General features: G+C 40.1%; 1 protein-coding gene across 1 annotated transcript in view; it reads left to right on the top strand.

The window, feature by feature from the left end:
* The window catches only part of LOC136676771 (A disintegrin and metalloproteinase with thrombospondin motifs 3-like), a 132,912-nt gene extending 112,944 nt beyond the window's left edge, over window positions 1–19,968 (top strand). The window contains exons 21-23 of the mRNA XM_066653987.1: window positions 10,794–11,001; window positions 14,056–14,173; window positions 17,493–19,968. Coding sequence (XP_066510084.1) covers window positions 10,794–11,001; window positions 14,056–14,173; window positions 17,493–17,959 — 793 coding nt within the window. The 3' untranslated portion in view covers window positions 17,960–19,968. The remainder of the gene's footprint in view (window positions 1–10,793; window positions 11,002–14,055; window positions 14,174–17,492) is intronic.
* The last annotated feature ends 5,355 nt before the right edge of the window (window positions 19,969–25,323 follow it).

The raw sequence follows: 25,323 nt of genomic DNA, 5'->3' as shown, positions 1-25,323 counted from the left end.
TATAGAAATGGAAAGGGGAGGGGTAGAATATGACACCAAATTAAATTCAGCAAAGAAAGGACAGTAACTTTTACCAGAGAATATAAAAGACATTTAAATGCCATCGAAGGCTAGAGAATAAAAGTAGGTTTTAAGCTGGGATATAAACGATGATATGGATGGTGCAGACCTAATGTGAAAAGGAAGTTTGTTCCATAGTCTTGGGGCAGCAGCTGCAAAAGTGTAATCACTTTTATTCTGAATAAGGGCCTTATTGAATGAAGAAAGCACTCTAAAATGTGTATGAAGTATATGAGGATTTAGAGGCATGTCAATAACATTTAGAAATCTATAAGAAATAAATGCATATTAATAATATTTAGAAATTAAAAGAAGTGTTTTATGTTCTTTTTTTTTTGTTGGAAAAGCCTTGGCCTCTTATTTATTTATTTATTTTCGTTTTGCAGTTTTTTTTTCTAGAAGGCATTTATTTTCTGGTTGTTTTGTTCCTCTCTGCAGCCAAACAGCAAAGGTCAGGTGAACAACACAGGAGAGACAGATGAGTTATAGGTTGTGGTGGTCTGATTTGAATCCATCTGTATGAAACTTGGAAGCGTTGAATTCATACAGACTTTGTTTGGAGTCTATATTAATAAGCTTGAGAAATTGATTAGATCCGCTTGGGAAATTAATTTGGAAATAATTAAGAATCCATTAACATAAAAAATGAATGCATCTGAAAATGGCAACTGCTCAGATCATTTGGCTTATATTAGATGTTGTGTAAGGGTCTATACATCAAGGTTTAGGTGTATTTTTCCTGAGAGCTCGAGGAAGAGCTCGAGCGGATTGCAGTGCTGTGCTGTGCCTGTGCAGAAGAAAATCCATTCCAATCCAGATGAAATCCATTTGCTATAAATTGCATATGTCCAGCTGTGCAGATGGAAACTGTAGATTACTGCTCACCTGTAGAACATCGTCTCAGCACCTTCATCACTCGTTAGCCCTGAAAGCTTGTTGTGTACAGGTGTGTTTGTCCTTAGTTGTCTACATTTGTTATGCAGAAACACTGGGCTGTTTTAATTGGGAAGCAATGGCTTTTTAGGACTTCCACTGTGAGTATGAGTTAAGTCATCTTAGGAAAAGAATATAGATATTCAATTAATGTACATCAGTTTAGTTTAAAATCCTCTCACCTCCAATGCCTTGGGTTGAAAAATAATGTAATTGGTTGTAGCTAATATACATTTATGACTACAGCTTCTCCCAGTAAAGGACTGCACATTTTTCTTCGTACTATTTCCTGAGAAAGCACTGCCTCAGTCTATTGCATGATGTTTTACACACCTCCAAAGTTGTCTTAGAAAATGGTTGTATTTTCTGCTTTCCCCAATCCAAGAACCTCGAACCTTGAAGGGTGCTATACACTAGAGAGTGCTGCTGAGGAATGTGCATACTTTTACAGTGTAGGAATTATATAAAAGAAAAATATATGTGATCAGAATGTTAGCATAACAAAAGAAAAGGAACTGTACGTTGTCAGTGCAAGGAGAAGTAGGGCAGCTGGCAGGCAGCAAGAGTTTATTCATCATTAGTCATACTTTATCCTTGCTAACAATTGATAGAAATCTATTTCTGGAGTTCTACATCCATTTGTATTGGACGATAGTTAACAGCAGCTTGTACAAGGGGCATTCAATAGGTTCTCTGTATAGGTATGATTTCAAACACATAATATATTTTTCTATGTAATCATGCTTACATTCTATACATTTTTAGATCTAGCTTTTTAATTACCTGAAAAATGCCTTTTGTTTTTACTCAAAAAAATGTAATTTATCAGTCTTCCCACAGAGACCTTTGTTCAAGCTTGGGAGCAGGTAAAAATCCCTCAGGGCTGGCTCCGGGCCACAGGGTAGAGGATTAGTCACGCACAACGCCATGCTCGAGTTTCCTCAGCATACCTGTTATATCCCGAATGCTGTAGTTTTCTTACTGAACTCCCCTCAGATATCACAACACAAGCTTATTCAGAAATCAAGTCAGGATTTTCCAGCAGTAAACACAGAGGTACAGATAAATGGGTGCCATCCGTATTTCAGAGCACGGAGAAAGGAGAAAATTCATTAGCTGGTTTCAATCCAGGTTACCAGCTTAATTGACTCCAAGACATTTCCCTAAGAATAGAATGAAATTTATATTCAGTGTACTTTAGAATCACTTATTCCTCCCACTAATATCTGACCTCCACTTTCCATGGTTTTCCTTAATAATAGCAGAGGTTACTTTATGAATTATACATGCTACATTACATAGAAAAGGCCTCCAGGCAGAGAGATTGTGCAGAAACCTTGGGCCACTTTTGCTCAGCTGCCAGCTTTGCAGGCCAGTTTTGAACGTAACACAGTCAAAAACATACTAGGATCGTGACAGGAATTATTACACGGTATGTCTTTATTGTAGAATATTGTTATAATGTTCAGTGTTAATATGTTTATTATTCATGAACTGTGTGTGAAGGCAACTGTAGGAAATGGAATAAAGGCTCTCAGGCTTGTCATAGACACATGCTGCAGCTGGATCAAGGCGCTTTTTGTGCTCCACCTCCATCATCTCACTGCTGTGAGAGCAGTATTCCAAAGGCCAGTGCTTTGATCAAAGTGCTGTATTGTGCAGCCCAGATGTAGGCATAGTTTTCTCCAGTGTATTTATCACCAAACACATCCAAATGAACAGAAATGGTAATTATTAGAAACAGCTGAGCATTGCCTCGGAATATGAAAAGTAGATGGGCAGTTAGAAAATGTTCACAAGCTCAGCGGGACGGCTCAGATCTTGGCAACATTTACACACGTATTATATCTCACTCTAATCTGACGCCATTGTAAGCAAAATATAAACAATTACCCTGTGGTGACTTTGATTGTTTAAATTTGGCGCAGCATTCAGCCACAGCGATAACCCCCCCCCCCACTGAAGACGTATTCTTGGTTCCCCTCTAAACTTGTAGAAACACAGCCCAGTTCCATGGAAAGAACAAAGGTTCCAAGAATCAGGAACAGAACCAGTTCAAGAACCAGAGTTCTTTTAGTGGAAAAGTGCTCTGGGAGAGCGAGGACTAGCGTGTGCTTCTTCCCAGACCACTGCCTCTTTTCTCACTGCTGCTAATGCAACCTCACCAGACATTGCGGAGGAGTGTGAAGACGGCTCAGGTCTGTCACATTAGCTGAAAGATGCCTATGCTGGCGGGCATTACACTGTGTCAGGGGAAGGGGCCATCCCACCCACACAGAGAGCAAAGACAATTGCTCTTTCAGGACTCCTGGCTTTGAGAGGCCAAGATATGACCTGATGATAAGAGCAGCAAGTGACCGCTACACCACTCTGGAGCTCATTAACCAAATATTTAACCATATTCATATCAGTAACTACCTTACATCATGTGCCATTGATCTGAAGGACATCTTGGGTAATTGTACAGTAGGATTATTTGTATGGTCGAGTTAAAATGGTGTTGCTGCCAGGGTTTACAGAAAATATTGATAGAATACAAGCACAATGCTGACATAATGTGTTTCCTAAAATACTAAAATAAAGTGTGTAAACACAGTATGGAGACAGTGCCAGCCCAAATTCCACTTCTAATGTCTTCTAAGTCTGAACATACTTTGTGTCAGTTAACTGCATTTGTTTTTACAATGTCTGTGGGCATACGCTAAAGCTGCAAGCTGACCCAATATGGTCAGTGTCCAAAATAATGTCAGATTTAGACTGTAACATGGGGCTGAAGTTGGCTTTCTAATGATTATTTTTTCTATTTAATTGAACCCAGTTTTTGGTCATTGCAAATTGTACCCGCTTGCCAGAGTTCCCCTAAACACACAGTGCAGCCAAGATTGAAATGCAACTGATTCTTGCCCAACTTCTTTTGCCAACTCTGCAAAATTCTCTTATGCTAACGAACAGATGTCAGAATTGGCTAGCATTGTGATCACCCGGAGAGAGTGAGCTCAGTTATGCTCTCTTGGACACCCAGTCCTGGATGAGTATGTCATCACCTGGGGTTTCTTAGACAGTTGCATTACATTGGAGCCCCATAGTATCAGCTGTTATTCAAAGGGATGTTGTGGTAACCTTTGCTGTCACTGTGGTGGTACCCTCAAGGGTACTTTTCAGTACCTTTACGGAACATAATAATGTTAGAGAATTTTACCTTATTCAATAATAATTGTTGTTTTAAAATATGTGTTTTACAGTTTTATAATAAAGGATTACAAATATTCACCTCTTCATCTGGAGAAGAGTGTGTAATGTACTTTTAGGGAACACAACTGGACTTTAAAACCACTGTTGTACCTTCAAAAGTACAGGCTTAAAAATTATGGTTCTAACAGGGTTCTTTCTTAAAGGAGTTTCTGTATAGAACTTTCTATATAGAACCCTGAGCAAGCTTGTAACTGTAGAGGAACGGTTTTTGGTGCCATACACAACCCTTTTCTCAAAAATTCTATATAGAATCATCTATAGCACATTCTCTATCAATCAACAAAACCCTTTTAATCATGCAAATTTGGTTCTTCAAATGTTCAGGGTTCTATATAGAACCTTTTCCTCTAATAAAGAACCCTTGTAGAACCATATTTTTTAAATGTATTCATTTTCACTGATTATACCTTTAGTGACCAATAATGTACCTCTACAGTACCTTTATGTCTGAGAGTGTACAGAGATTCTAGACACTGCCATGTTTGATCTCTCTTGTGCTCTCTCTCCAGTTCAGTCTGTGTATACAACAAATACACACTCGTCTTCCCTGTGAGCACAGCGGGTTCCTTCATTCTTCTTTCCTTTCATTTTTCCAAACATGAGAAGCCGTGAGAGTAGACCTGAACCTCTGGAAGCCCTGTGATCTGAAGATCTGAGGAGCAAGTGGTTGAAAGCCCTTTCTCACTTTTCTATCAAAGTGGACCGTATCTCATTTCTTCTCCATAACCTCAGCATCGTTGGATAGATTTATGATCTTAACGATTGCAGAGGTGCCCCCTCCCGAGCACTGCTAAGCAATGCAGATGTTCATAGTTCAAGGTTGAATCCCAGCTGTTGAGGATATGGATGAACTACCTTTTTTCACGGATGGGAGACTTCATTGTTGTAGTGGTCCATAATTTCCTGGATGATAGCAGGTTGTTTGTGGAGCACTACAGTTTTCAATCAGAGGAAAAGATGGTTTTATTAACCTTGATCAGCACAGCAAAGAAAATAGTGACCCTGCAAAAAGTCCTAGAACAGTGCAATTCAGACTATTGCTGTGTTCTATGGAATGGCGGTAGATTAACAGATGAGTCAGCAGCACGCTGCTCAGTGAGTTTGAAGTATGGTGTGACAGCATCATGTCATCGGGAAGCTTTTCCTCAGGGGAATTGGACATATTTTAATATTATTAAAAAAAAACAATGAATTAATTAATTCACACATTTTGTAACTGGGGCGACGCGGTGGCTCAGCAGGTAGTGTCACAGTCACACAGCTTGGGAGTTGTGGGTTCGATTCCCGCTCCAGGTGACTGTCTGTGCGGAGTGTGGTGTGTTCTCCCTGTGTCTGCGTGGGTTTCCTCCTGGTGACTGTCTGTGAGGTGTGTGATGTGTTCTCCCTGTGTCCGCATGGGTTTCCTCCGGGTGACTGTCTGTGAGGAGTGTGGTGTGGTCTGCGTGGGTTTCCTCCGGGTGACTGTCTGTGAGGAGTGTGGTGTGGTCTGCGTGGGTTTCCTCCGGGTGACTGTCTGTGAGGAGTGTGGTGTGTTCTCCCTCGTGTCTGCGTGGGTTTCCTCCGGGTGACTGTCTGTGTGGTGTGTTCTCTCTGTGTCCGTGTGGGTTTCCTCCGGTGCTCTGGTTTCCTCCCACAGTCCAAACACGCTGGTAGGTGGATTGGCGACTCAAAAAGTGTCCGTAGGTGTGTGTGAGTGTGTGTGTGTTACCATGTGAAGGACTGGCGCCCCCTCCAGGGTGTTTTCCCGCCTTGTGCCCAATGATTCCAGTTAGGCTCTGGACCCACTGTGACCCTGAACTGGATAAGGGTTACAGATGATGGATGGATTTTGTAACTGCTTCTCTATCCTTATCAGAGTCCTACACAGGATCTGGAACCTACTCAGAGTCATTGGGTGCAAGGCAAGAAAAATCCCTGAACAACAAATGGCATCACACCCTCATCCAGTCACTCACACATTCACAACAGTGAACTTTAGAGGAGGCTTGTTGGTGCAATATGTGTTTCTGTCACACTGCTCTAGCTTCCTGAGGTTGTGGGTTCAAGCCCCACCACAAGTGGCTGTCTACGAGGGGAGTAGTGTGCTCTCCCCATGTCTTTATGTGTTTCTTCCACGGTCTAACACATATTGGTTGGTGGATTGGCTACTAAGTAGTGTCCACAAGTGTGAATGTGGTGTGTGTTTGAAGGATTGGCATCTTGTCCAGGGTTTGTTCCTGTCTTACACCCAGTGAATCCACGTACACTTCCCAATCCACCATGACCCTGAAGTGGATAAGTGGCTACAGACAATGAATGAATGAATGAATGAATGAATACAAGAATGCTTTTTTGTTTGTTTCATGCATTTTGGATGAAAATATAAAATTACATTTTTTAAATAAATTATTATTCAAGGTAATATTTAGCCACAAGCCCCGTTGTAACTTACAATCCACTACACCTTTTCCACAGTTCTCCTCTAGGCAGCTTGGCCATTTTCAGCTCTTTTTTGTGTTAAGGGGTGTCTCAATGCACTATCTGTTCCAGCTAAATTGGTGCTTAAGTTAAACGTCTGCTTGATTTGACGTAAATTGGGAGAAAGTCAAGGCAATTGTAAAAGTTTCTACTTTCTGCTTATAGCAGCATTTGTTGTAGAGTGCACTCCTGCCAGTGAGTCTGGAGGCATTAACAGTTAAGAGAGTGTGTTTACTGACGCAGACCTGTCTGTGTAGAGAACAGTTAAGTCAGTTAAGTCACTTATATTGATCAGTAAGCCTTTGTCCTCCCTCTTGACGTGCTTAAGTGTTTTTCATCTTATTACCGTCTGACATGTCAGGATTTCCGGAGCATTGCATTAACACTGTTATGTTCAAGAAATATAAGCTATATGGCCAAGGGTCTGTAGACACCTGCTCATCCAGCATTTCTTCAGCTGCAGGAATAGCCTCTAATCCTCTGGGAAACCTTTAGACTAGATGTTGGATTTGATGATATTCAGCCAAAGTACAGGCTGTGTACCAGTGTTATATGATCACAAAAGCCACACCAGCTCACCAGTGGTAATAATTTCTCCACAGGCCAGTGCCTGGTTGGTCCTCCATTCCGTTCTTTTGGGATGAGTTAGAGTGACATGTATTTTATGGGGCTTTTCCACTTTTCCATTAGGCAAATTTGGTACCTTGTATCTAGAAGTGGGTTCTTTAAAAGCGCTTGCTCACCTGTGGTTTGAAGTGAGCTGAAAAGAAACTAAAGCATAAAGAGTACTGTGCAGAGCACTGATTGACCAGACAGAATCTAGCCATTTGTAAAATATCCAAGCTACATTAGTGATCATAATAGTGTTTTGAAGAGGTTCAAATGTTCCTTGGATTGGTGGCAGACAAAAGAATCCAGCGAGAGCTGGATGGCTCAACAAGGAATGAAATACCTCTACTGATCTGTTTGACATGATGCATGTTCAGTCCCAAAAAACAACAACAGCATGCGAATACACACTGAGTAAACAATGCTTAACATTACTGGCACTGTTGTTGTTTCCAAAGCCTGTTGTTCCTGTTAGAGACTGTGTTTTATGATGTTGACAGCTACATTTCAGGGAACTGTGGTAGTGGAAAACAAACCAGGCTTCAGGTACCAAAAATGAGTGGTGTCAAGTAGGGTAGGTACCATACAGTGGAAAAGTGCCTTTAGTGACCTCACTGAGGTGCCTGTGACTGAATACACTGAAATCCTCAAAGCCACATTCTAACATCTAGTGTAAGGTTTTTCCAGAAGAACGGACTCATACTGCATTAAAATGGGAAGAATCTACTTAATAATATTCAAAATGCTGGATAAGCTGTGTTCATATATTTTTTATATACACCTCTATACACCTCTCCTTGAAATGAAGATATGGTTTTTCCTGGGTTGCCACATTGCAGTAAAAGGAGGGAAAGTCAATGCCTTTTAAAAAGAGAGGCTAGCTTCTGTACTACTCTTCAGGCTTAAGGTTATCAGCCTTAGTTCAGCTTGGTTTCACACTCATGCAAAATTGTCAAACAAATGGTCCTATTAAAAGAGAAGCAGCACATTCAGTGAGGGTATTATTCCCAGAGAGATAACCCTGAAGAAGTTTTACCATTCACTTATGCGCAAGTGGTTTTAAAAGTCCGTCCAGTGACGATAGGAATACAATTTTGGGACGTAAAAAACTACAGCCGTTCAGAAAACACAGGACACAGGAGAATTGTTTGTGTGTGAGTTCATTTGTAAATTACATCCATTCAAAATTCCTTCATAAGTGAACACACAAGGATGACTTATTTTCCATTTCATGAGGCTGTGTTGGAGAAGATCATTTCTGGTTTTATATATTTTGAACCTTTATTCACTGAGCAGTATGTATCAGCCTTGTCTTTGACTTCTCATTCATGTGTTTCAGTTGAAGCAGTTCCAGACATTTTTCAGGGCAACTAAATGACAGCTGTCTGCTCTCAACAGGCTCCACAATCTACAGGCTTTTAAATGGCCATCAGTGTTCAGAGACTTAACAGCTTACATAATCTAAGAACTAAGCACCATGTCTGACACTCACTACATTCAGTGTTAACGTCTAGATATTTAAAGCATTAATTAAGGAAGATGTAGAATATCCACAGCTGCAGACGATTACTCAGTAGCTGTTTCAAATTCTAGGTTTTTCCAGAGAAATATTGTAAGATGTTTGCCTTTCTCCAAAAATACAGTAACAGTAACAACTTGAGGTGTTTGGAAACCTAATGAGTGGCAATTGCCATTAGCAAAAGATCAAGAACCAAAGCTGAAAAGTAATATCCATATTTTTAAATTCAAATATATACACCTTTCCACCAAACTGTGAAATTCACAGAACAACTATTTAATTTCTTTTCAATATCAGCCCTTAGCAATTCATTTTTCATATCAGTGAAAAAGCCTGAAAACATTCAGTAGAACATTTCATTACACAGATGCGTCAATAACTAAACATGACTTGCATGACTAAACATGCATTTCTTTGGGAGGGAAATTTGCTTTCACATACAAAAGTAATTTGCACAGATATTTTTCCTTGTCTCCAGAGTTCAGTGTTACCTCAAGCACATGCTATTATGTTTACACCTGTGCTCTGGGATGGCCAGCCCATTGTTATTAACACAACAGCTTCTTTGTTTTTCAAATTGTCTTCCTCCTATTTTCTTCTTCTTGACAGCTCTATATTTTCCAGGTCCATTGAGCTGTCTCCGCACAGTGGAACGATGGACAAAACACACTGGGTGTTGTGATGATAGTGTGTAGCACATTTTTAAGAACGTGAGATTGACATTTAAGGGCGTGAACTTGGTCCCATGGAATTTCTGAGAGGGCCTTTAAATGTATCCACATATATAAATATACATATTTTCTTGTGCCTGGTTTAATCCACACATTTATCTCTTATAAAGTGGTTGAAGCCTGATTATTGTGTTGTTGTATCATCTGAGCTGTGAGTCTTCTGCAATTTTCTTAAATAAAGCTTGTGTCTGAGCTTAACACTCTCCAGGAAACTAATTAACAGATTCTAATTCAAAAGTCATGAAAGCTACTTTGGACAGTTTCCTTTAACTAGATTGTTGTGTACCATTCTACATATTTATTTATTTTATCTCTCTTCCAAAAGAGAGATAAACTACCGCAGGTAGTGTCGCAGTCACACAGCTCCAGGGGCCTGGACGTTGTGGGTTCGATTCCCGCTCCGGGTGACTGTCTGTGAGGAGTGTGGTGTGTTCTCCCTGTGTCTGCGTGGATTTCCTCCGGGTGACTGTCTGTGAGGAGTGTGGTGTGTTCTCTCTGTGTCTGCGTGGGTTTCCTCCGGGTGCTCCGGTTTCCTCCCACAGTCCAAAAACACACGCTGGTAGGTGGATTGGCCACTTAAAAGTGTGTGTGTGTGTGTGTTGCCCTTTGAAAGACTGGCGCCCCCTCCAGGGTGTATTCCCGCCTTGCGCCCAATTATTCCAGGTAGGCTCTGGAACCACTGCGACCCTGAACTGGATAAGGGTTACAGATAATGAAAATGGATGAAAAACAAGAAAAGCCTTGCAATTTAACTGCATTTAAAATCATGAATGTAGTTGTGATTAACTCGATTCAATTTTTAATCGATCGACACCAAGGCTTTGAAAAATCAGAAGCCAAACTGCTACTGGAACGCTGTTGTGAAAGAATTTTACAGCCTGTTGTTCATTTGGTCCATTTCCTTTGTATATTCTTCACTTCTATCACTTCCACTGACCTGTAACAGTATGTGAATTAAATCTGTTCACTGAGTTCCAGCTACTGAACCATCTCCGAAAGGAAAGCTGAAATAACATTGAGCATGATAACACTTTCCCATATTTTACCTTCTCCACATTCTGTGTCAGCTCTGATGGTTTGTTTAGAATTTTAATCCAGGCTACTATTTCGCTGACAAGCTTTTGCTTGTTGTTCAGACTGAATATGAAAGCGTCCTAGATTTCTGAGAACTGAGAAACACCTTATGCATTTGCTCAGACCACTGTTTGTGAAACTGTCTCCGTGTTTGTCAGGTGGATAGCTGAGGAGTGGGAGCATTGCAGCAAAACCTGTGGGAGTCTAGGGCATCAGATCCGGACAGTGCGCTGTATCCAGTTCCTACACGAGGGAGCCAACCGCTCAATTCACAGCAAATACTGCAGCGGAGAGAAACCTGAGGTCAGACGACCCTGCAACAGAGTGCCCTGCCCAGCACAGTGGAGAACCGGAGCCTGGTCTGAGGTGAGTGAAGCTTTCTGTTTTCACAGTAAAGTAGGACTGGGATTGGCACTGCTGGCATTTTATACACACATTTAGTACACACTCTCTTACACAAAGCAACTTACAAATCTAGTTGGCGTCTTGCCCCAGGACATTTGTTAGCATAGCATGCACTTCATGCTTACACAGATGAGGGGAATTAAATCTCATTATGCTGTGTGGAAGCCAGCAGTGTTACTAAATAAATTCCACCAAGCACTATTAACCATTCATTCATTCATTATCTGTAAGCGCTTATCCAGTTCAGGGTCGCGGTGGGCCCAGAGCCTACCTGGAATCATTGGGCACAAGGCAGGAATACACCCTGGAGGGGGTGCCAGTCCTTCACAAGGCAACACACACACATACACACACACACACACACACACACACACACACACACACACCTTTGAGTTGCCAATCCACCTACCAACTTTTTGGACTGTGGGAGGAAACTGGAGCACCCGGAGGAAACCCACGCAGACACAGGGAGAACACACCACACTCCTAATAGACAGTCACCTGGAGCGGGAATCGAACTCACAACCTCCAGGCCCCTGGAGCTGTGGCACTACCTGCTGGCCCAGTGACGCAGCAGGTAGCGTCGCAGTCACACAGCTCCAGGGACCTGGAGGTTATGAGTTCGATTCCCGCTCCAGATGACTGTCCGCGTGGTGTCCTCCGGGTGCTCCGGTTTCCTTCCACAGTCCAAAAACACAAGTTGGTAGGTGGATTGGCGACTCAAAAGTGTCCCGCCTTGCGCCCAATGATTGCAGGTAGGCTCTGGATCCACCGTGAACCTGAAATGGATAAGGGTTACAGATAATAGATGGATGGATGGATGGTAGGCACAGCATGTAGTTTTGCTGTCACACAGCTCAAGTGTCCTGGGGTTGTGGGTTTGAGTCCCACTGTCTGTGAGTAGTTTGGTGTGTTCTCCCTGTGTCGTAGTGGGTTTCCTCCGGGTGCTCTGGTCTCCTCCCACGGTCCAAAAACACATCAAATTAAATCAAATTTATTTATTTAGCGTTTTTCACAACTGATGTTGTCACAAAGCAGCTACACAGAATTCCAGTAAGACAAAGATTTGACATGAAATGTAAAAAACAAAATATTGTTGGTAGGTGGATTGGCGACTCATAAATGTCCAGAGTTGTGAGTGCGTGAGTGAATATGTGAGTGTGTGTCACTCTGTGAAGGACTGGCTCCCTCTCCAGAGTGTGTTCCCGCCTTGCTCCCAGTGATTCCGGACAGGCTCCGGATCCATCGAGACCCTGAAGTGGATAAGCATTTACAGACAATGAATGACTTAATGAACAAATAGATATAACAACTGAATAATATGAATAAAGATATAAATTAATAACCATAAATGCAATGATGATGTTTTCAATCCAGCAATCATAACTTATTATTATTTTATTAAATCTAAATTATTTAACATCCACTTGTTATGAGAAAGAAGACCTGTGGATGTGAGGAAGTCTGAACTAACACGGTTTTACATGTTCAACATGCACTCACTGCTGCAACTAAATTGTCTTTTGGACCATATTTGTTGGAACCATTAAAGTCATAAAATGAAAGGCATATTAATAATGTTTTGCTGCTCAGCAGTTGTTTCTGATTAAAACATAATTAATTTAATTGCATGCACACCTCCTCATCAAACATTTCTTTTAAAATCAAGGGTATTACATAGTTTTCTGACGTTATTTCAGCTTCAGTGTAGACACAATTTGGGCGAATAGAATCCAGTTACATTACAAACTGAAAGTTAACATTGTGGCTCCAGTAAGACTCCTTAACTGTGTGTAATCAGCAGCAGTAAACAGGAACAATGTAAGAGGTGTGTATGTGTGTGTGTGTTGGGGTGGGGGGTCTGTAAGTGCGCAGGTGGTTGAATGGGGTCATGTAAAATGAGCTAATTATCTTCTTTAAATGCACTAATTGGTTAAATCATGTTTTGGCCAGAACAAGTGCCTGAGGCAAGAATGTGACAGGTGAAACACTCTGGAATGAGGTGTGACACTTCAGGAAAGCCCTTTAAGAAGTGAATGAGGTGCTAATGGCAACTAAACAGGGAATGCTTTAGAATTTCCTCCAGAGAGAAAGACTGCAAGGAACAGAAGGGTTTCATTTACTTTCTGCAAAAAAGCTAAAATGATTCACATCTTTTCCTTTTCACCAAAGGAAAGATTACACTATTCTGAATATGAATACATTTTAGCTAGGATTTGCAAGACTTTAAAAATTTGCATAGATACTGAATACATTTTCATTACAGTCCAATCCACAGGTCCACAGACAAATCTCTGCACAGCCACAAAACACACCCTTTTTTTCAGCACAGTGAGTGCTGATTTATCGTATTGATTGAAAGGATTAATGTGCATGTATTAATGACACATTGACAAACACAGTGTTTATTGTAGAGAAAACAGTTCAACATTATTACTACTTGTTATTTTAAAACCTACAGCCTTAAAACAAGGTTGATCAGTGAAATCAATGATTATTTACACAACAATCATAACACATTTAGACCATTTGAATGGGTAAATAGTAGTTTAAGTATGAGGCTTTTACATCTGCTCCATTACATCATTTTAAAAAGTAGTGAAAAAAATTAAGATTAACTTCCAAAATCAGTGATTTTCATAGACAATGATTTGTCATTTTATCTTATGCTTCATCATCTAAAGAGTAGCAGCTGTTACTGCAGACAAAAATAGTGAAACAACTTATTAAAGGCCTTGTATTTAGAAGAAATATTAAATGAGCAGGTGTCCACAAACCTTTGCCCATATTATGTAAATATATTTAGCATTTCTGAAGCTACGTCAAGTGAACTTTTACTGCTAATGCAGTTTTTACACATTCACTCCTTCTGGGAATAAGACCCTGAGCTCTATTAGTTGTTCTATTAGAAGTAAAAAAGCTCTAACTGTGACAATAAATGCCGTGCTTGACCCTAGCTGAATGTTCTTTCTGTCTTCTCCTCTTTCTCCTTTCTTCTACCTCTTCCTCTCTCAGTGCTCAGTGACCTGTGGAGAGGGGGTGGCTCGACGGCTGGTCACATGCCGTATCGGAGATCAATGCAGTGGAGAGAAACCGGAATCACATCGGCCTTGCCGACCAGGACCCTGCCACGGTAAGCAGCCAAGAGCACATCGCTACACAGACCTTGTACTCAGGCCAAACACATTCCCCCTGATTCAAGAGAAGCTCAATACACCACATTACCAACAGAAAAGAGAGTTCCAGCAGCAACACCGCACACACAAACTTTACACTGCTGCTAGTTCTGGTGATGCCCTTCATTATCTTTACCTTTTTTTACCCCACAAAAAAAAACGACTTGACCTGGTGTTGTTATAAAAGACACTGATTTAGATAGATTTTACACAAAGAGTTACAATAACAGTGTAGGTCAAAGAGCTTTTAAAGTTCTTAAAAACCCTCGAATGAACAGATTTGTAGAGCCCCAGCAAACAAATGTCTGCACAATCAAACCAAAAGTGCTGAATCTGAGAGGACGATACGTTTTTCAACAAGACAATCTCAAACCATCTTCTGAAAGGACACAGAAGGTAAAAGGGCTAGGGCAGCCTAGTTATTCCAGCAGAAAATTAATGAAGGATTTGCAAATGAAAAAGACCCTTGAAACCTCGGGGAACTGAAGATGGTTTGGCAAAAGGAACAGGGCAAAACTGTGAACCACATTGCTGCAATAAGATAATTACTTCTTACCAGACTGATTATGTTGTGCCATGAGATAAGAAGCTTACAAGGTTAAAAAACAAACAAGAACAAAACTGTTTGCTGTGTGAATGTTTTACGCTGCTGGAGGCAGTTACTTCTTCCTTTCATCATTTATTTTATTACACTGGTCCAAACTTAAAGAGCCCTTTTCATGATTAAAGATTTCTTTGCATTGTGAATGTGTTCTTCAGATTGATGGAGAATGTTCTGTTTAGAAAAGATTTCTATTTTGCACCAAAAAATGGGTTCTCCTATTGTTACGATGTCAAGCTTGTTATAATAGATGAAATATTTTTGTTGCCACATAGAACCCTTTTCTAAAAAGTGCAAAATAGAACCATCAACAACTCATTCTCCATCAATCTGAAGAACATATTTATGCGGCAAATAAGCCTTTAATCATACAATAGGTTCTTAGAGTTTGTCGATTTCGGCATACAACCATTTTCTTTATTAAAGGACCCTGTCAGGAACGCGGGGCGGACTGACGGAGCGGACGCATTCGCTAAAACACAGATAACCTTTAATAACAAATAATAACAAAACAAAGAGACTATTAACAAAAGACAAGAAACGGGGATCCAGGCAGGATAAACGGGACACGGGGAGTTAAACAGGACTAACGGGACAGACAGACTAAAGAACGAAACGACAGAGGAAATACAGCGACAACGTGGAGACTAATAACGGAGAGACTAAATAACTCGACAAACTTGACAAAGAACGAGAGAACAAGAGAACACGACAGACTTGACATGATACAGGGAACAATAGAACAATGACCAACAAACAGGAAGTGTAGGAAGGGGACTTAAATACAAGACACTGACGAGACGCACCTGAGACAGATAACGAGAAGGACGGGTTAACAGATGACAGACGAGGAGGCGGGACAAAGGCGGAGACTAGAACATAAACAAAACAGAGCCATGTGCAAATAAAGCACATGGCGGGGACAACAGACTGACAGGACGAAGGCGTGACCCTTTTAGAACCATAATTTTTAGACCAATCTACTGCAACTCGTCAAATTTGTTAGAACCTAGTCTGACTTTTCAGAACCTGATTACATTTTTTTTTATTCTTGGATTTCACTTTAATTCATCAATTCCTACCTGTCACATCCTGGCCCAGTCCTGTCTGTTTTCCCTGCCATGTGCTCTCTCAGCACATGGCTCTGTCTGTTATTGTCCATGTCTCCACCCTTGTCCCGCCTTGTTTCCGCCTCCTTGTCCGTACTCCTCGATATTTTTTTCAGGTGTGTCTCGTCTGTAAGATGTATTTAAGTTCCCTCGTGTCATTTCCTTGCATCGGTCATTTGTTTCGTTCCTGTTACAAGTCATGTCGTTTTGTGTCCTAGCTGTAGTCATGTTGTTTCATGTTCTCGTTCCTAGTCATGTTTCTCGTTCCAGTTCCTCGTATTGTTTCGTTTCTCAGCTGTCAAGTTTCCTGTTCTAGTCTGCCTCATCTCTTTCTCGCTTCGTGTTTGCCCTCAAGTCCATTTGTATTTGTTTTGTTATTTTGTTCTAAATAAAAGTCTGTGTTATTAGCCTGTGCGTCCGCCTCCGTCAGTCCGACTCCGCGTTCCTGACACTACCATCTTTTACATCTGGATACTTTTTTTCACAGTTCCCTGTTTTCATGCTAGTCTTATGGAGCTTGGTGCTAATAATTGAAATGACCCCAGTATGCATGAGAATGTTATAAACATTGGGATGTACATCACAGTAGCGAGAATATTAAACACAGTGGTTCTAATAAAAGCAGAAATCCCAGTAGCTCTCAGACTTTATGTTTAAAACAGTGAATTCAGGGGTTATGTGTAGTTTGGCTGCTAAAAAAAATACAACTTCACAAATATTTGGTGCTGGTTTTTGATGACTGGCTTTCAGTTTCCTTTTGTGTTACACATGTTACAGTCAGTCTTGTCTCAGCAGAGTGAAAACAGAACGCCCAGCATGTTCAGTAATGCTCTTATGAAATACATCACTCAGCTCCAAACAAAAGGACATCCTCTGGGAGCTCCAACATATTGCTACTTTTCATCTTTAAGAGGCGACGCAGGTGCTGCAGATGACAACTAATGGATCTTAATCCCACTCATAAGATTGAAATGGACTTGCTGTAATTATTATTAATTTATCGTCCTCTATGGACCCTTTTTCATGACTCATGAATTGAAGACCTCTTTATGAGTTGGGTGTCTCCTGTTAATGATACGATTGATAACTTGAGTGGCTCCATTACAAAGGCAGAGTTTGTTCAGTAGTTACAGGGACATCGTTCATTTAACTCAAGCAGGAAATTGAATAAGATGTGAACCCTCAGGAATGGTAATTGAAGAGTATTTAATTATTGAGATTGTGAGTATATGATTCAGTATATAGTCAGTCAATTTCACAAACCATGGCGACTAGTAACAGAAATAGAATAAACCTTGGAGAGAACATTGGTTAGATAACACACTTTCAGTGTATATATTTGAACACATACATCAGTTACACAGGCTCGGAACTGCTTCTAATTGCCTAATTACCTGGGATTCATTCTTAAACAATTATAGAGTGTGCATTATCAATTTTTTTGTATGATTTTGTATGATACTGATTGTGTTGGGGTATGTAGCATTATACATTGAGCCAGCACTGTGAAGTGACACAAAAATATTAAAACTGTGTATTATAATAAATAATATATTTCTTTCCCAGATGAACCTTGTGCAGGAGACAAATCTATATTTTGTCAAATGGAAGTCCTGGCTCGCTACTGTTCCATTCCAGGCTACAGCAAACTGTGCTGTGAGTCCTGCAGTAAGAGGAGCGGTACTCACATGCCTGAAGCTGCTGAGACTGAGGAAGAGGTGCGTTTTGGCTCTGCCTCACAGCTCCTAGAGACCCTCACGGCCTCTGTCAATGGCACCTTCAAGCTCCTTCCACAGGCCCCTCGCGGTCCAGGCTCTGCCAGCCGCAACACCAAAGAGACCTCCACAGCTGCACCTCACAAGCCAAACGGAGTCAGTAAAAATCCTAAACGCCCAGCACAAGCCTCCAAACCCAGTGCCCGGAACCTGCCTGCTATGGCAGCTCACATCGAGTCCACCAACACAACATCACGGCAGCCGGATAGTTCCCGAGACAGCCGGTGGCCCAAAGCATTATCCGAGGTGGAAAGATGAAGGAGAACCTGAGTCCTTCTTGCTGCTTTATTTTGTTTTGTAGATATAATATATTAGCTTTAATCCTAGTCTTACTTCAGATCCGCTTATGAGAGATTTTAGAGAGAGTAAAGTGCTGGTTCACTTTCTGGTTTCTGGGGTCCTCCCCTTAGCATTCATTCTGGAATCACACTAGTCCTCTTGTTTTGGGAGAATGCACCAAAAATCTTTTGAAAACCGGCAGAGGTCCCTTTTCAAATACTTGGTATATGGAGGTTTTGCACATTAGTCTACGCTGAAGAGAGATCAGTGGTCCTTGTTAGGAAATGCTTCTAGTTACATAGACTTTCGAAATCCAGCATTTTGTCTTTTTTTTTTTTTTTTTTTTTTTGCTGGCTCCAAACAGATATTTATGAATGTTCCTGTAAATACTGTATGTGTAAAAGTCAGTATTATTTTGAACCAAAACATGGTGCAAGTTGTTGCAATTCAAGTACACATTCTACATCAATACAATGGCAGCAGACATATCTGATTAGATATCTGATATCTGTTTTCCCTCTAAAAACAGAGCAGCCAGTGTAAAACTCCAAAATGGACTTATCACAGGTCTTTGAAAACTTTGAATACCTGTGTCCATGAAGGGATTTTGGTTAACACTTTAATGAAGGGCAGTATTCACAGGGCTACATGATACCTACTTAACAAAGTTGACTTGACAACATATATATTACAGTGAGAGAATACTCAGCTGCTTAAATCGTAATGGTCGAGTAAGGTATGTGTTTATGCAGGTCTAGGTCAGGTGTCATTAAGGGATCTTTAAAGGGGTGTTATGGGTGTTATGTAACCTTATGAATTCTGCCCTAGGCTAAAGTATTACCAAATGTTTGTCATAAGCTTTTGTTTCTCTAACTGCATCAAAAACTAGTGTCAGACTAGTTCCTCTTCCTGTTATCCTGTACTGTATTCTCTTTTTTTGTTCGCTAAGGGTTTATTTCACCAGCAAAAGAGCTGCATGGCAGACACATTTAGATGTCAAAAACCAGTTGGGCCGCTACATAGGAGTCCATCACATGCACAGCAAGGTGCATAGGACATGCAAAGCTGTATTTTGGAGGCACTGGGCTGGGAATAACATGGACTTTGTGTTTTGCCTTTTTTGTGTGAGGAACATATTGTGGAACGTGTTGCGCTTTCGCCTGCAAGATGTTGGAAGAGAGATATTTATTTTTTGACTGAAGGTTAAATCTCAACCACAATGCATCTGACTGCAATAGCAAGGAACCCCCTGTAAGCTGGCACAGACCTACAAAAGTCATTCACTCACGCTCACCTGTGTGCTGCTGTATAGCTGTTGTGTATATAGGATTGAGAACTTTAGAGTATTTATTATTGAGTTCCTAGACTGCTATGTCCAGCGTCCCTCACATACAGGCATTTGAGAGCCAAAAAAAAGAGAAACCAAATTTGCTGGTGATTGATGCTTGATTTTCACACGGCTGACAACTAGAAGTTAACATTTTAGATAGCAGAAGTTTTAGGTACTGTACACCAAATCCTTTTTTGTTTGTTTTTCTTTATTTTTCCTATTTTATTTTATTTTTTTTTGAGAAAGCTGTCTAGCACAGCTGTTTCCACAAGCCTATAGTGTATACACCCAACAAAGCTGTCACTCACAGCTGTTTCTAGAGCCCTTGATAAAATCCCAAACGAGACTGTATTTACAGTCTGTCATTAATCTAAAAAATATGGATATCATTCTCATTGGCTGACCCAGGCAAACATGGCAAATGTTGGTGTTTGTAGATAACAGTGAATAGAACAAATCAACTGAAACATTTTCATTGTAATGTCGTTGACTTGCTGCCTGTGACGGCTGCTAACGTTAGGAAAAGTCCCGAGCCAATGCTAGTGCCTTAGTTGTAGATTTTATTTTTCCAACGACAATCCCTGAGCCTCAGACAGATCCGCTGTTAGACATATCTACCCCCCGTGCTACCTATGCATTTAACAATTCAACAATGAACTAATGCTCCGACTTGCTGTCGGTTTCTAACGGCTTGCTGTCATTTCTCTGTTTATTTGTACTTCTGTTCGTTAGTTGTATTTGAAGTGTACACTACTGATGCTGTTTGTTGTAATGGGGAGCACATAGCAATAAAGAACATACTAAACATTGGACTATCACCTGACTGCTCTTCACTTCAAGGGTACTTTGCATTTGATTTATTCTGGCTGAACCTGAGAGGCTGATGAGAGGGAGGACATCCTTTTGAAGCCGAGGTCTGGTGGGGCGGGCGAGTGGGTCTTGAAATACGAGATTAGAGGCAGCAAATCTTCCATTATTGTCACTGCTATGAATACATGTCCCCTATTAGCAAGTCCTTGGTCCACTTTCTGTATCAAGGTGCAGTCAAATGCAAAATGACAGCACCTTGTTCTGTTCTGTTATTGTTCCAGGTTAAAAAAATATATATATAATTACATATAATATAATTTTTTAATTCTGTTTCTAATCATTATGTTATTAAACTTGGGAAAAGTACCCAAACATATGGTGCTTCAACAACATTTTTAAGGATTTATCTTACAGCTAACATCCTCATATTCCTTTGCCCTCAATAATGGTTTTGAAACTACAGAGAAGTACAAGGGAGTACAAACAACCCTACAACACCTGCTATAGCACCAAAACTGCCTCCATTAGATGAACAGAGCTACCCTCTGTGAGAAACGAGAAGCTCTGTTCTCTTCAGATGAGCAAAATCACAGATGCAGCTCTGTCCTTTCAGAGAGAAAATAAACTAGACAAAAAAGAGGAAAATCCACAAATCAAACACAGAAGCTGCAAATAATGGGCTGGCCACTCCACAACTCAGATCACAACACGGGAACCTGGAAATGCTAGTGATTTCTACATGCAAAATTATGTGAATATGAGCACACACTAAACACTGATTACACATGAACATGTTAATTAATGATTGCATTATATAGTTGTATTTCATTAAAGAACATCAGAAACACACAATTAACGATACAGCACATGAATGTGTGTGAGGGGAGGGGGCGTCACAAAGGCTTTAACACTGCTCCTTTACATCAGTGATGTCACTGCTTTCATGTGTGAAGCTTTAAAATGAAAATAAAATACATCTGAAATAATGACCACTGCTGTCAGACAGTGTGGAGTGTTTTCATCATGCCTCGCTCAAGGTCAAGCCATCACCAGACAATGTCCATTCTATCCAAGCCATTTACCAACATCTTCCTCAGCCTCTTTTTTTTTCACAACAGAATGTAACTCATCAGTTAAAGCTCACATCCATTTTTTTAAAAAAAGCACCTTGTAATAATATTTAGAACAGGAGTCAGGGGCCTGTGGTGGAAGGACAGGTGTTTGCTTTTAACAGTGCCTTTGTAACTGCTGTGGATAAATCGGTAGCTGGTGAATCAGAACACAGAAATAGATGCTAAATGTGTCAGGGGTTAACTGGACTGAGAAGGGTATTTCTGTCATCCCCAGTTGTAAAAAAGAGGCCATGATGAGAATGATAATGCCCTTGCTCCAAAATCACCACTGAGGCCAAGAAAGACCGAGAGCCAATGGGAGGCTAAAGGTATGTCTGGGTGATGGACAGCTTCTGAGATTATGAAAAATTACAACAAGGGCAAATCAATTCAAGTGCAATCTGCTTCCACTTTCCTTGTAGTTAGTATGTACAGAGCATCATACACACATCTGCACTAATCACTCCTTCAAAGAAAAAAACTGGGGATAGGACTTGGAAAGAGCAGATTCACTTTGGCTTAGACTCATTTATTCTGCATTGTCAACAATGGATCTTTCAGCTATGAGTGTTACAACATAGTCTACTAACTTAAAGGAGCAATCTGTAGGATATTTACTGTACTCAGTAATAAAATGTCCAGAGTGTGTGATCATAGATTAAGGAAACAGTCAAAGCTAATACACTATTGCCTCTCACAGCATATGAGTATATTCAGTATATACAGAACAGTATATTCTCTTTGAGAGGTGCCCAGTCCTGTGTGGAACTGATGATACGGCCCTCCGAGTTCCGGCCTTGGTCACGTCCTCTATCCAATCATGTTACAGTCCACCGTGTGGCCAGGTTTACAAACAGTGTCCTGCATTCATGAAATGACCAAGTGAACAGAGTTAATGTTATATTTTACTGGACCCAAAAATCCCCATTGCCCTTCTAAAAACCTCCTTGACTACAGATGGAGTAAAATGAGAAGAAATAATGGCCTTATGTTTGAAAATTAGAAGCAGTTTACAAGCAGCAAAGCTACAGGGCAAGAGCTGGCTAGTAACCCCTGAACAGGTAACAGGAAGTAATTTCTGAAAAAATATAGAAGTACAGATGCCTATGAATAGATTTAAAGGAGTAAACACCATGTTTTTATTAAATATATAAAGAATGTGAGGCATAGCGTAGTTTGAAATGTATCATGACTGCATTTTGTGTTTTATACGAATAAGCTGAATAACATGATTGAAACGTGAAAATACCATTGTTTTTTTAAAGAAATTGATGCAGATACGTGTGTGTTTCTCCATGGTGTGTGTGTGTGTGTGTGTGTGTGTGTGGGTGGGTGGGTGGGTGTTTAAACAAATTAATGACTAAAAATTGTGTTTGTAAACCTTGTGTATTCACCTATTTAAGATGGAGCAAAGAAATCAAGTTTGGTAGTATACATCAAATATAAGCATTTCTTCAGTAGGCATATGTTTTAGTGACACGATGTTCACTTGGTTGTGTGTTTTAAATGGTTAAAATGGGATGTAAGAAGTATTACAAAATGAGTTTAGCTTAAAAACCGGATGCTAGCTTCGGCTCTTAAAGTGAAACAGAGAATTCAAGAAGCTGGCGAGTAGCGAGGACTTGTAAACCGTAAGGAGGAACGAAATGTTTGACTGCGAAAATTGTGGATAAAATCTGTCTCCTAAACACGTAAGTTGGAAAGGAAAAATAAGTAACACCAGCCTTGTCCAGTCAAATATTTCAAGTGGATTTGGACAGAAAAGACAGCAGGCCACATGTTTACTTCATTGAGTAGGTAAATGTTCATTCGTTATCTGTAACCCTTATCCAGTTCAGGGAGGTGGTCCAGAGCCTACCTGGAATCATTGGGCGCAAGGTAGGAATACACCCTGGAGGGGGCGCCAGTCTTTCACAGGGCAACAAACACACACACTTTTAAGTCACCACTCCACCTTCCAACGTGTGTTTTTTGAGCATGGGAGGAAACTGGAGCACCCGGAGAAAACCCACACACTCCTCACAGACTGTCACCTAAAGTGGGAATCGAACCCAGAACCTCCAGGTCCCTGGAGCTGTGTAACTGCGACACTAACCTACTGCGCCACCGTGCCACATGAGGAACACATTTCTGTGTGTTGATTATGGCACATTCTTCTTAGCTATTATGGCCCAAGTTCTTAAACTCGTCTCTTGCTTGTTCATTCAGTTTTCCTCAAACTGGCAACCAGTTTAAGCTTCACTTCTGGGGAGGAGGCAGACAACTCTCTCCACTGTTTTGAAACTGTATTATAGTTCAGTTCTTAAACACTTGGTGTCAGTATTATATATTGTTTCTTTAATTATACTTTTAATTAGTAACATTTTTTGTTACAACAAAAACAAACAATATATTCCTAATGGAATCTAGTCAGGTATTCAATGTGTACACTTCCAAATTCAGTAGAAAGCATTGCACTCATCCAATTTCAAATGAAAAGCACAATTAAACTTTTATACACAGTGCTAATTGTAGGAGCCAAAAGTAAATGAACAATTTGCTGGGTTTTTTAAGCCAGCTGTGCATTATAAACCTCTATAATAATTACAAAGGTTTTTATATTTCCTTTAAATATGTATTTATATAATGACCCATTAAAAAAATAATTATTTTATTACAACACCAATTTTGAATAATAAATTAACCAAATTTTCCCCATTACACAATAAAGCTCTAACAAAATTATCTCCTTTCATTAATATTTATGCATTGGGAGAGCTACTTAAAATAGCTGCTCGATACTGCTCCATACTAAATGCTCCTACCTCTCCTGATTAGGCCCGAGCCTTCTGACTTTTTACACATTCTACAGTAGAGATCAAATTTAGAGAACAGCTTATACTGTCCTATATTTTAATGTCACAATTCATCCATATGTTAAGTTACCCTGGCCTGAATATACGAGATATAGACCACTGCACTGATCTGCATGTGATTGGGAATCTTTGGAATATTATTGGTGACAAGGTTATCACTCAGAAACCGACTACAGTTACCAAACTTTGGAAAAGACTAGAAAAAGAGTGGAACAAATTCAATTCAGAGCGCTGAGACAAACTAGTGGTGTTCTGTGGGGGCAGATGTGCTTAAATTATTCAAAGAACCTCAACACTTCTTATTGTTCTCTAACACTACACTGTGATATATAATATATTAAATTGTGAAATACCTTTTACTTATATCCCTTCTCTCAGGATAAGGTTACGCGGGGATAAACAGTGACTTTAAGATTTTGAAAAATGTAAATTTTTCTCTAATTTAAATCTCTAATGTTTGCCTTGAAGAGTTTAATTTCATCAAGCTGAATCTACAGACTTTAACACAACCAGCTTGTGCGCATCAGGTGTAGTTTATTACGACAAACAAAATCCCGTGGGTCACTAGATCCTAAGTGAATTATGTAGATGAGCAATCATTTCAATGCCTACTTCATCTTAATTAGTAAAACTTTCAAAATGTTTACACACTTAAACCTGTGGACAATTTAACCCTCCTGTTATGCTGCGGGTCAAATTGACCCATTTTAAAGTTTGAAGATCTAGGAAAAGTAGTTAAAAGTATTTTTTCAGTATGAAACTTCTTCTGCTTGGCTTAATTTGTGTAATCAACATTGTCACACCTTGCTCAGTAGTGAGGGTATTGTGTCCCAACAAGGTTATGGGTTAAGAAAATAAATAACTATGAATTAATTAAGTGATGGCAAACCACAAGAGCACCTTCAGTGCAAATTATATACAGGGGATAAGAGGGAACAAGCTTTTTCCTTCCAATATAAAGATAATTTCTCTGCACAACCATCAGCCAACTCTCCAACCTTCACTCCCCCTTCTGTCCTCAAAATGAGTCCTTATATAGACTCCTAGTGGCTTAACTAATTCAGTATGTACCACTCCTCCTCTTCTACGGGGGGGAGACAGTTACAATCAAAGGATAATACAAAAAAAACCTTGCAATTGTACTCTGCAAAACCCTTGTTCAAAAAGTGACTTCTTGATACTAATAAAACGACCAACACACATTATGAACAAGGTTAAATCTAAAATGAAAATAAA

The sequence above is a fragment of the Hoplias malabaricus genome, chromosome X2 (assembly GCF_029633855.1).
Source record: "Hoplias malabaricus isolate fHopMal1 chromosome X2, fHopMal1.hap1, whole genome shotgun sequence".
Lineage (NCBI taxonomy): Eukaryota > Metazoa > Chordata > Actinopteri > Characiformes > Erythrinidae > Hoplias > Hoplias malabaricus.
This window is presented reverse-complemented; position numbering and strand designations above follow the sequence as displayed.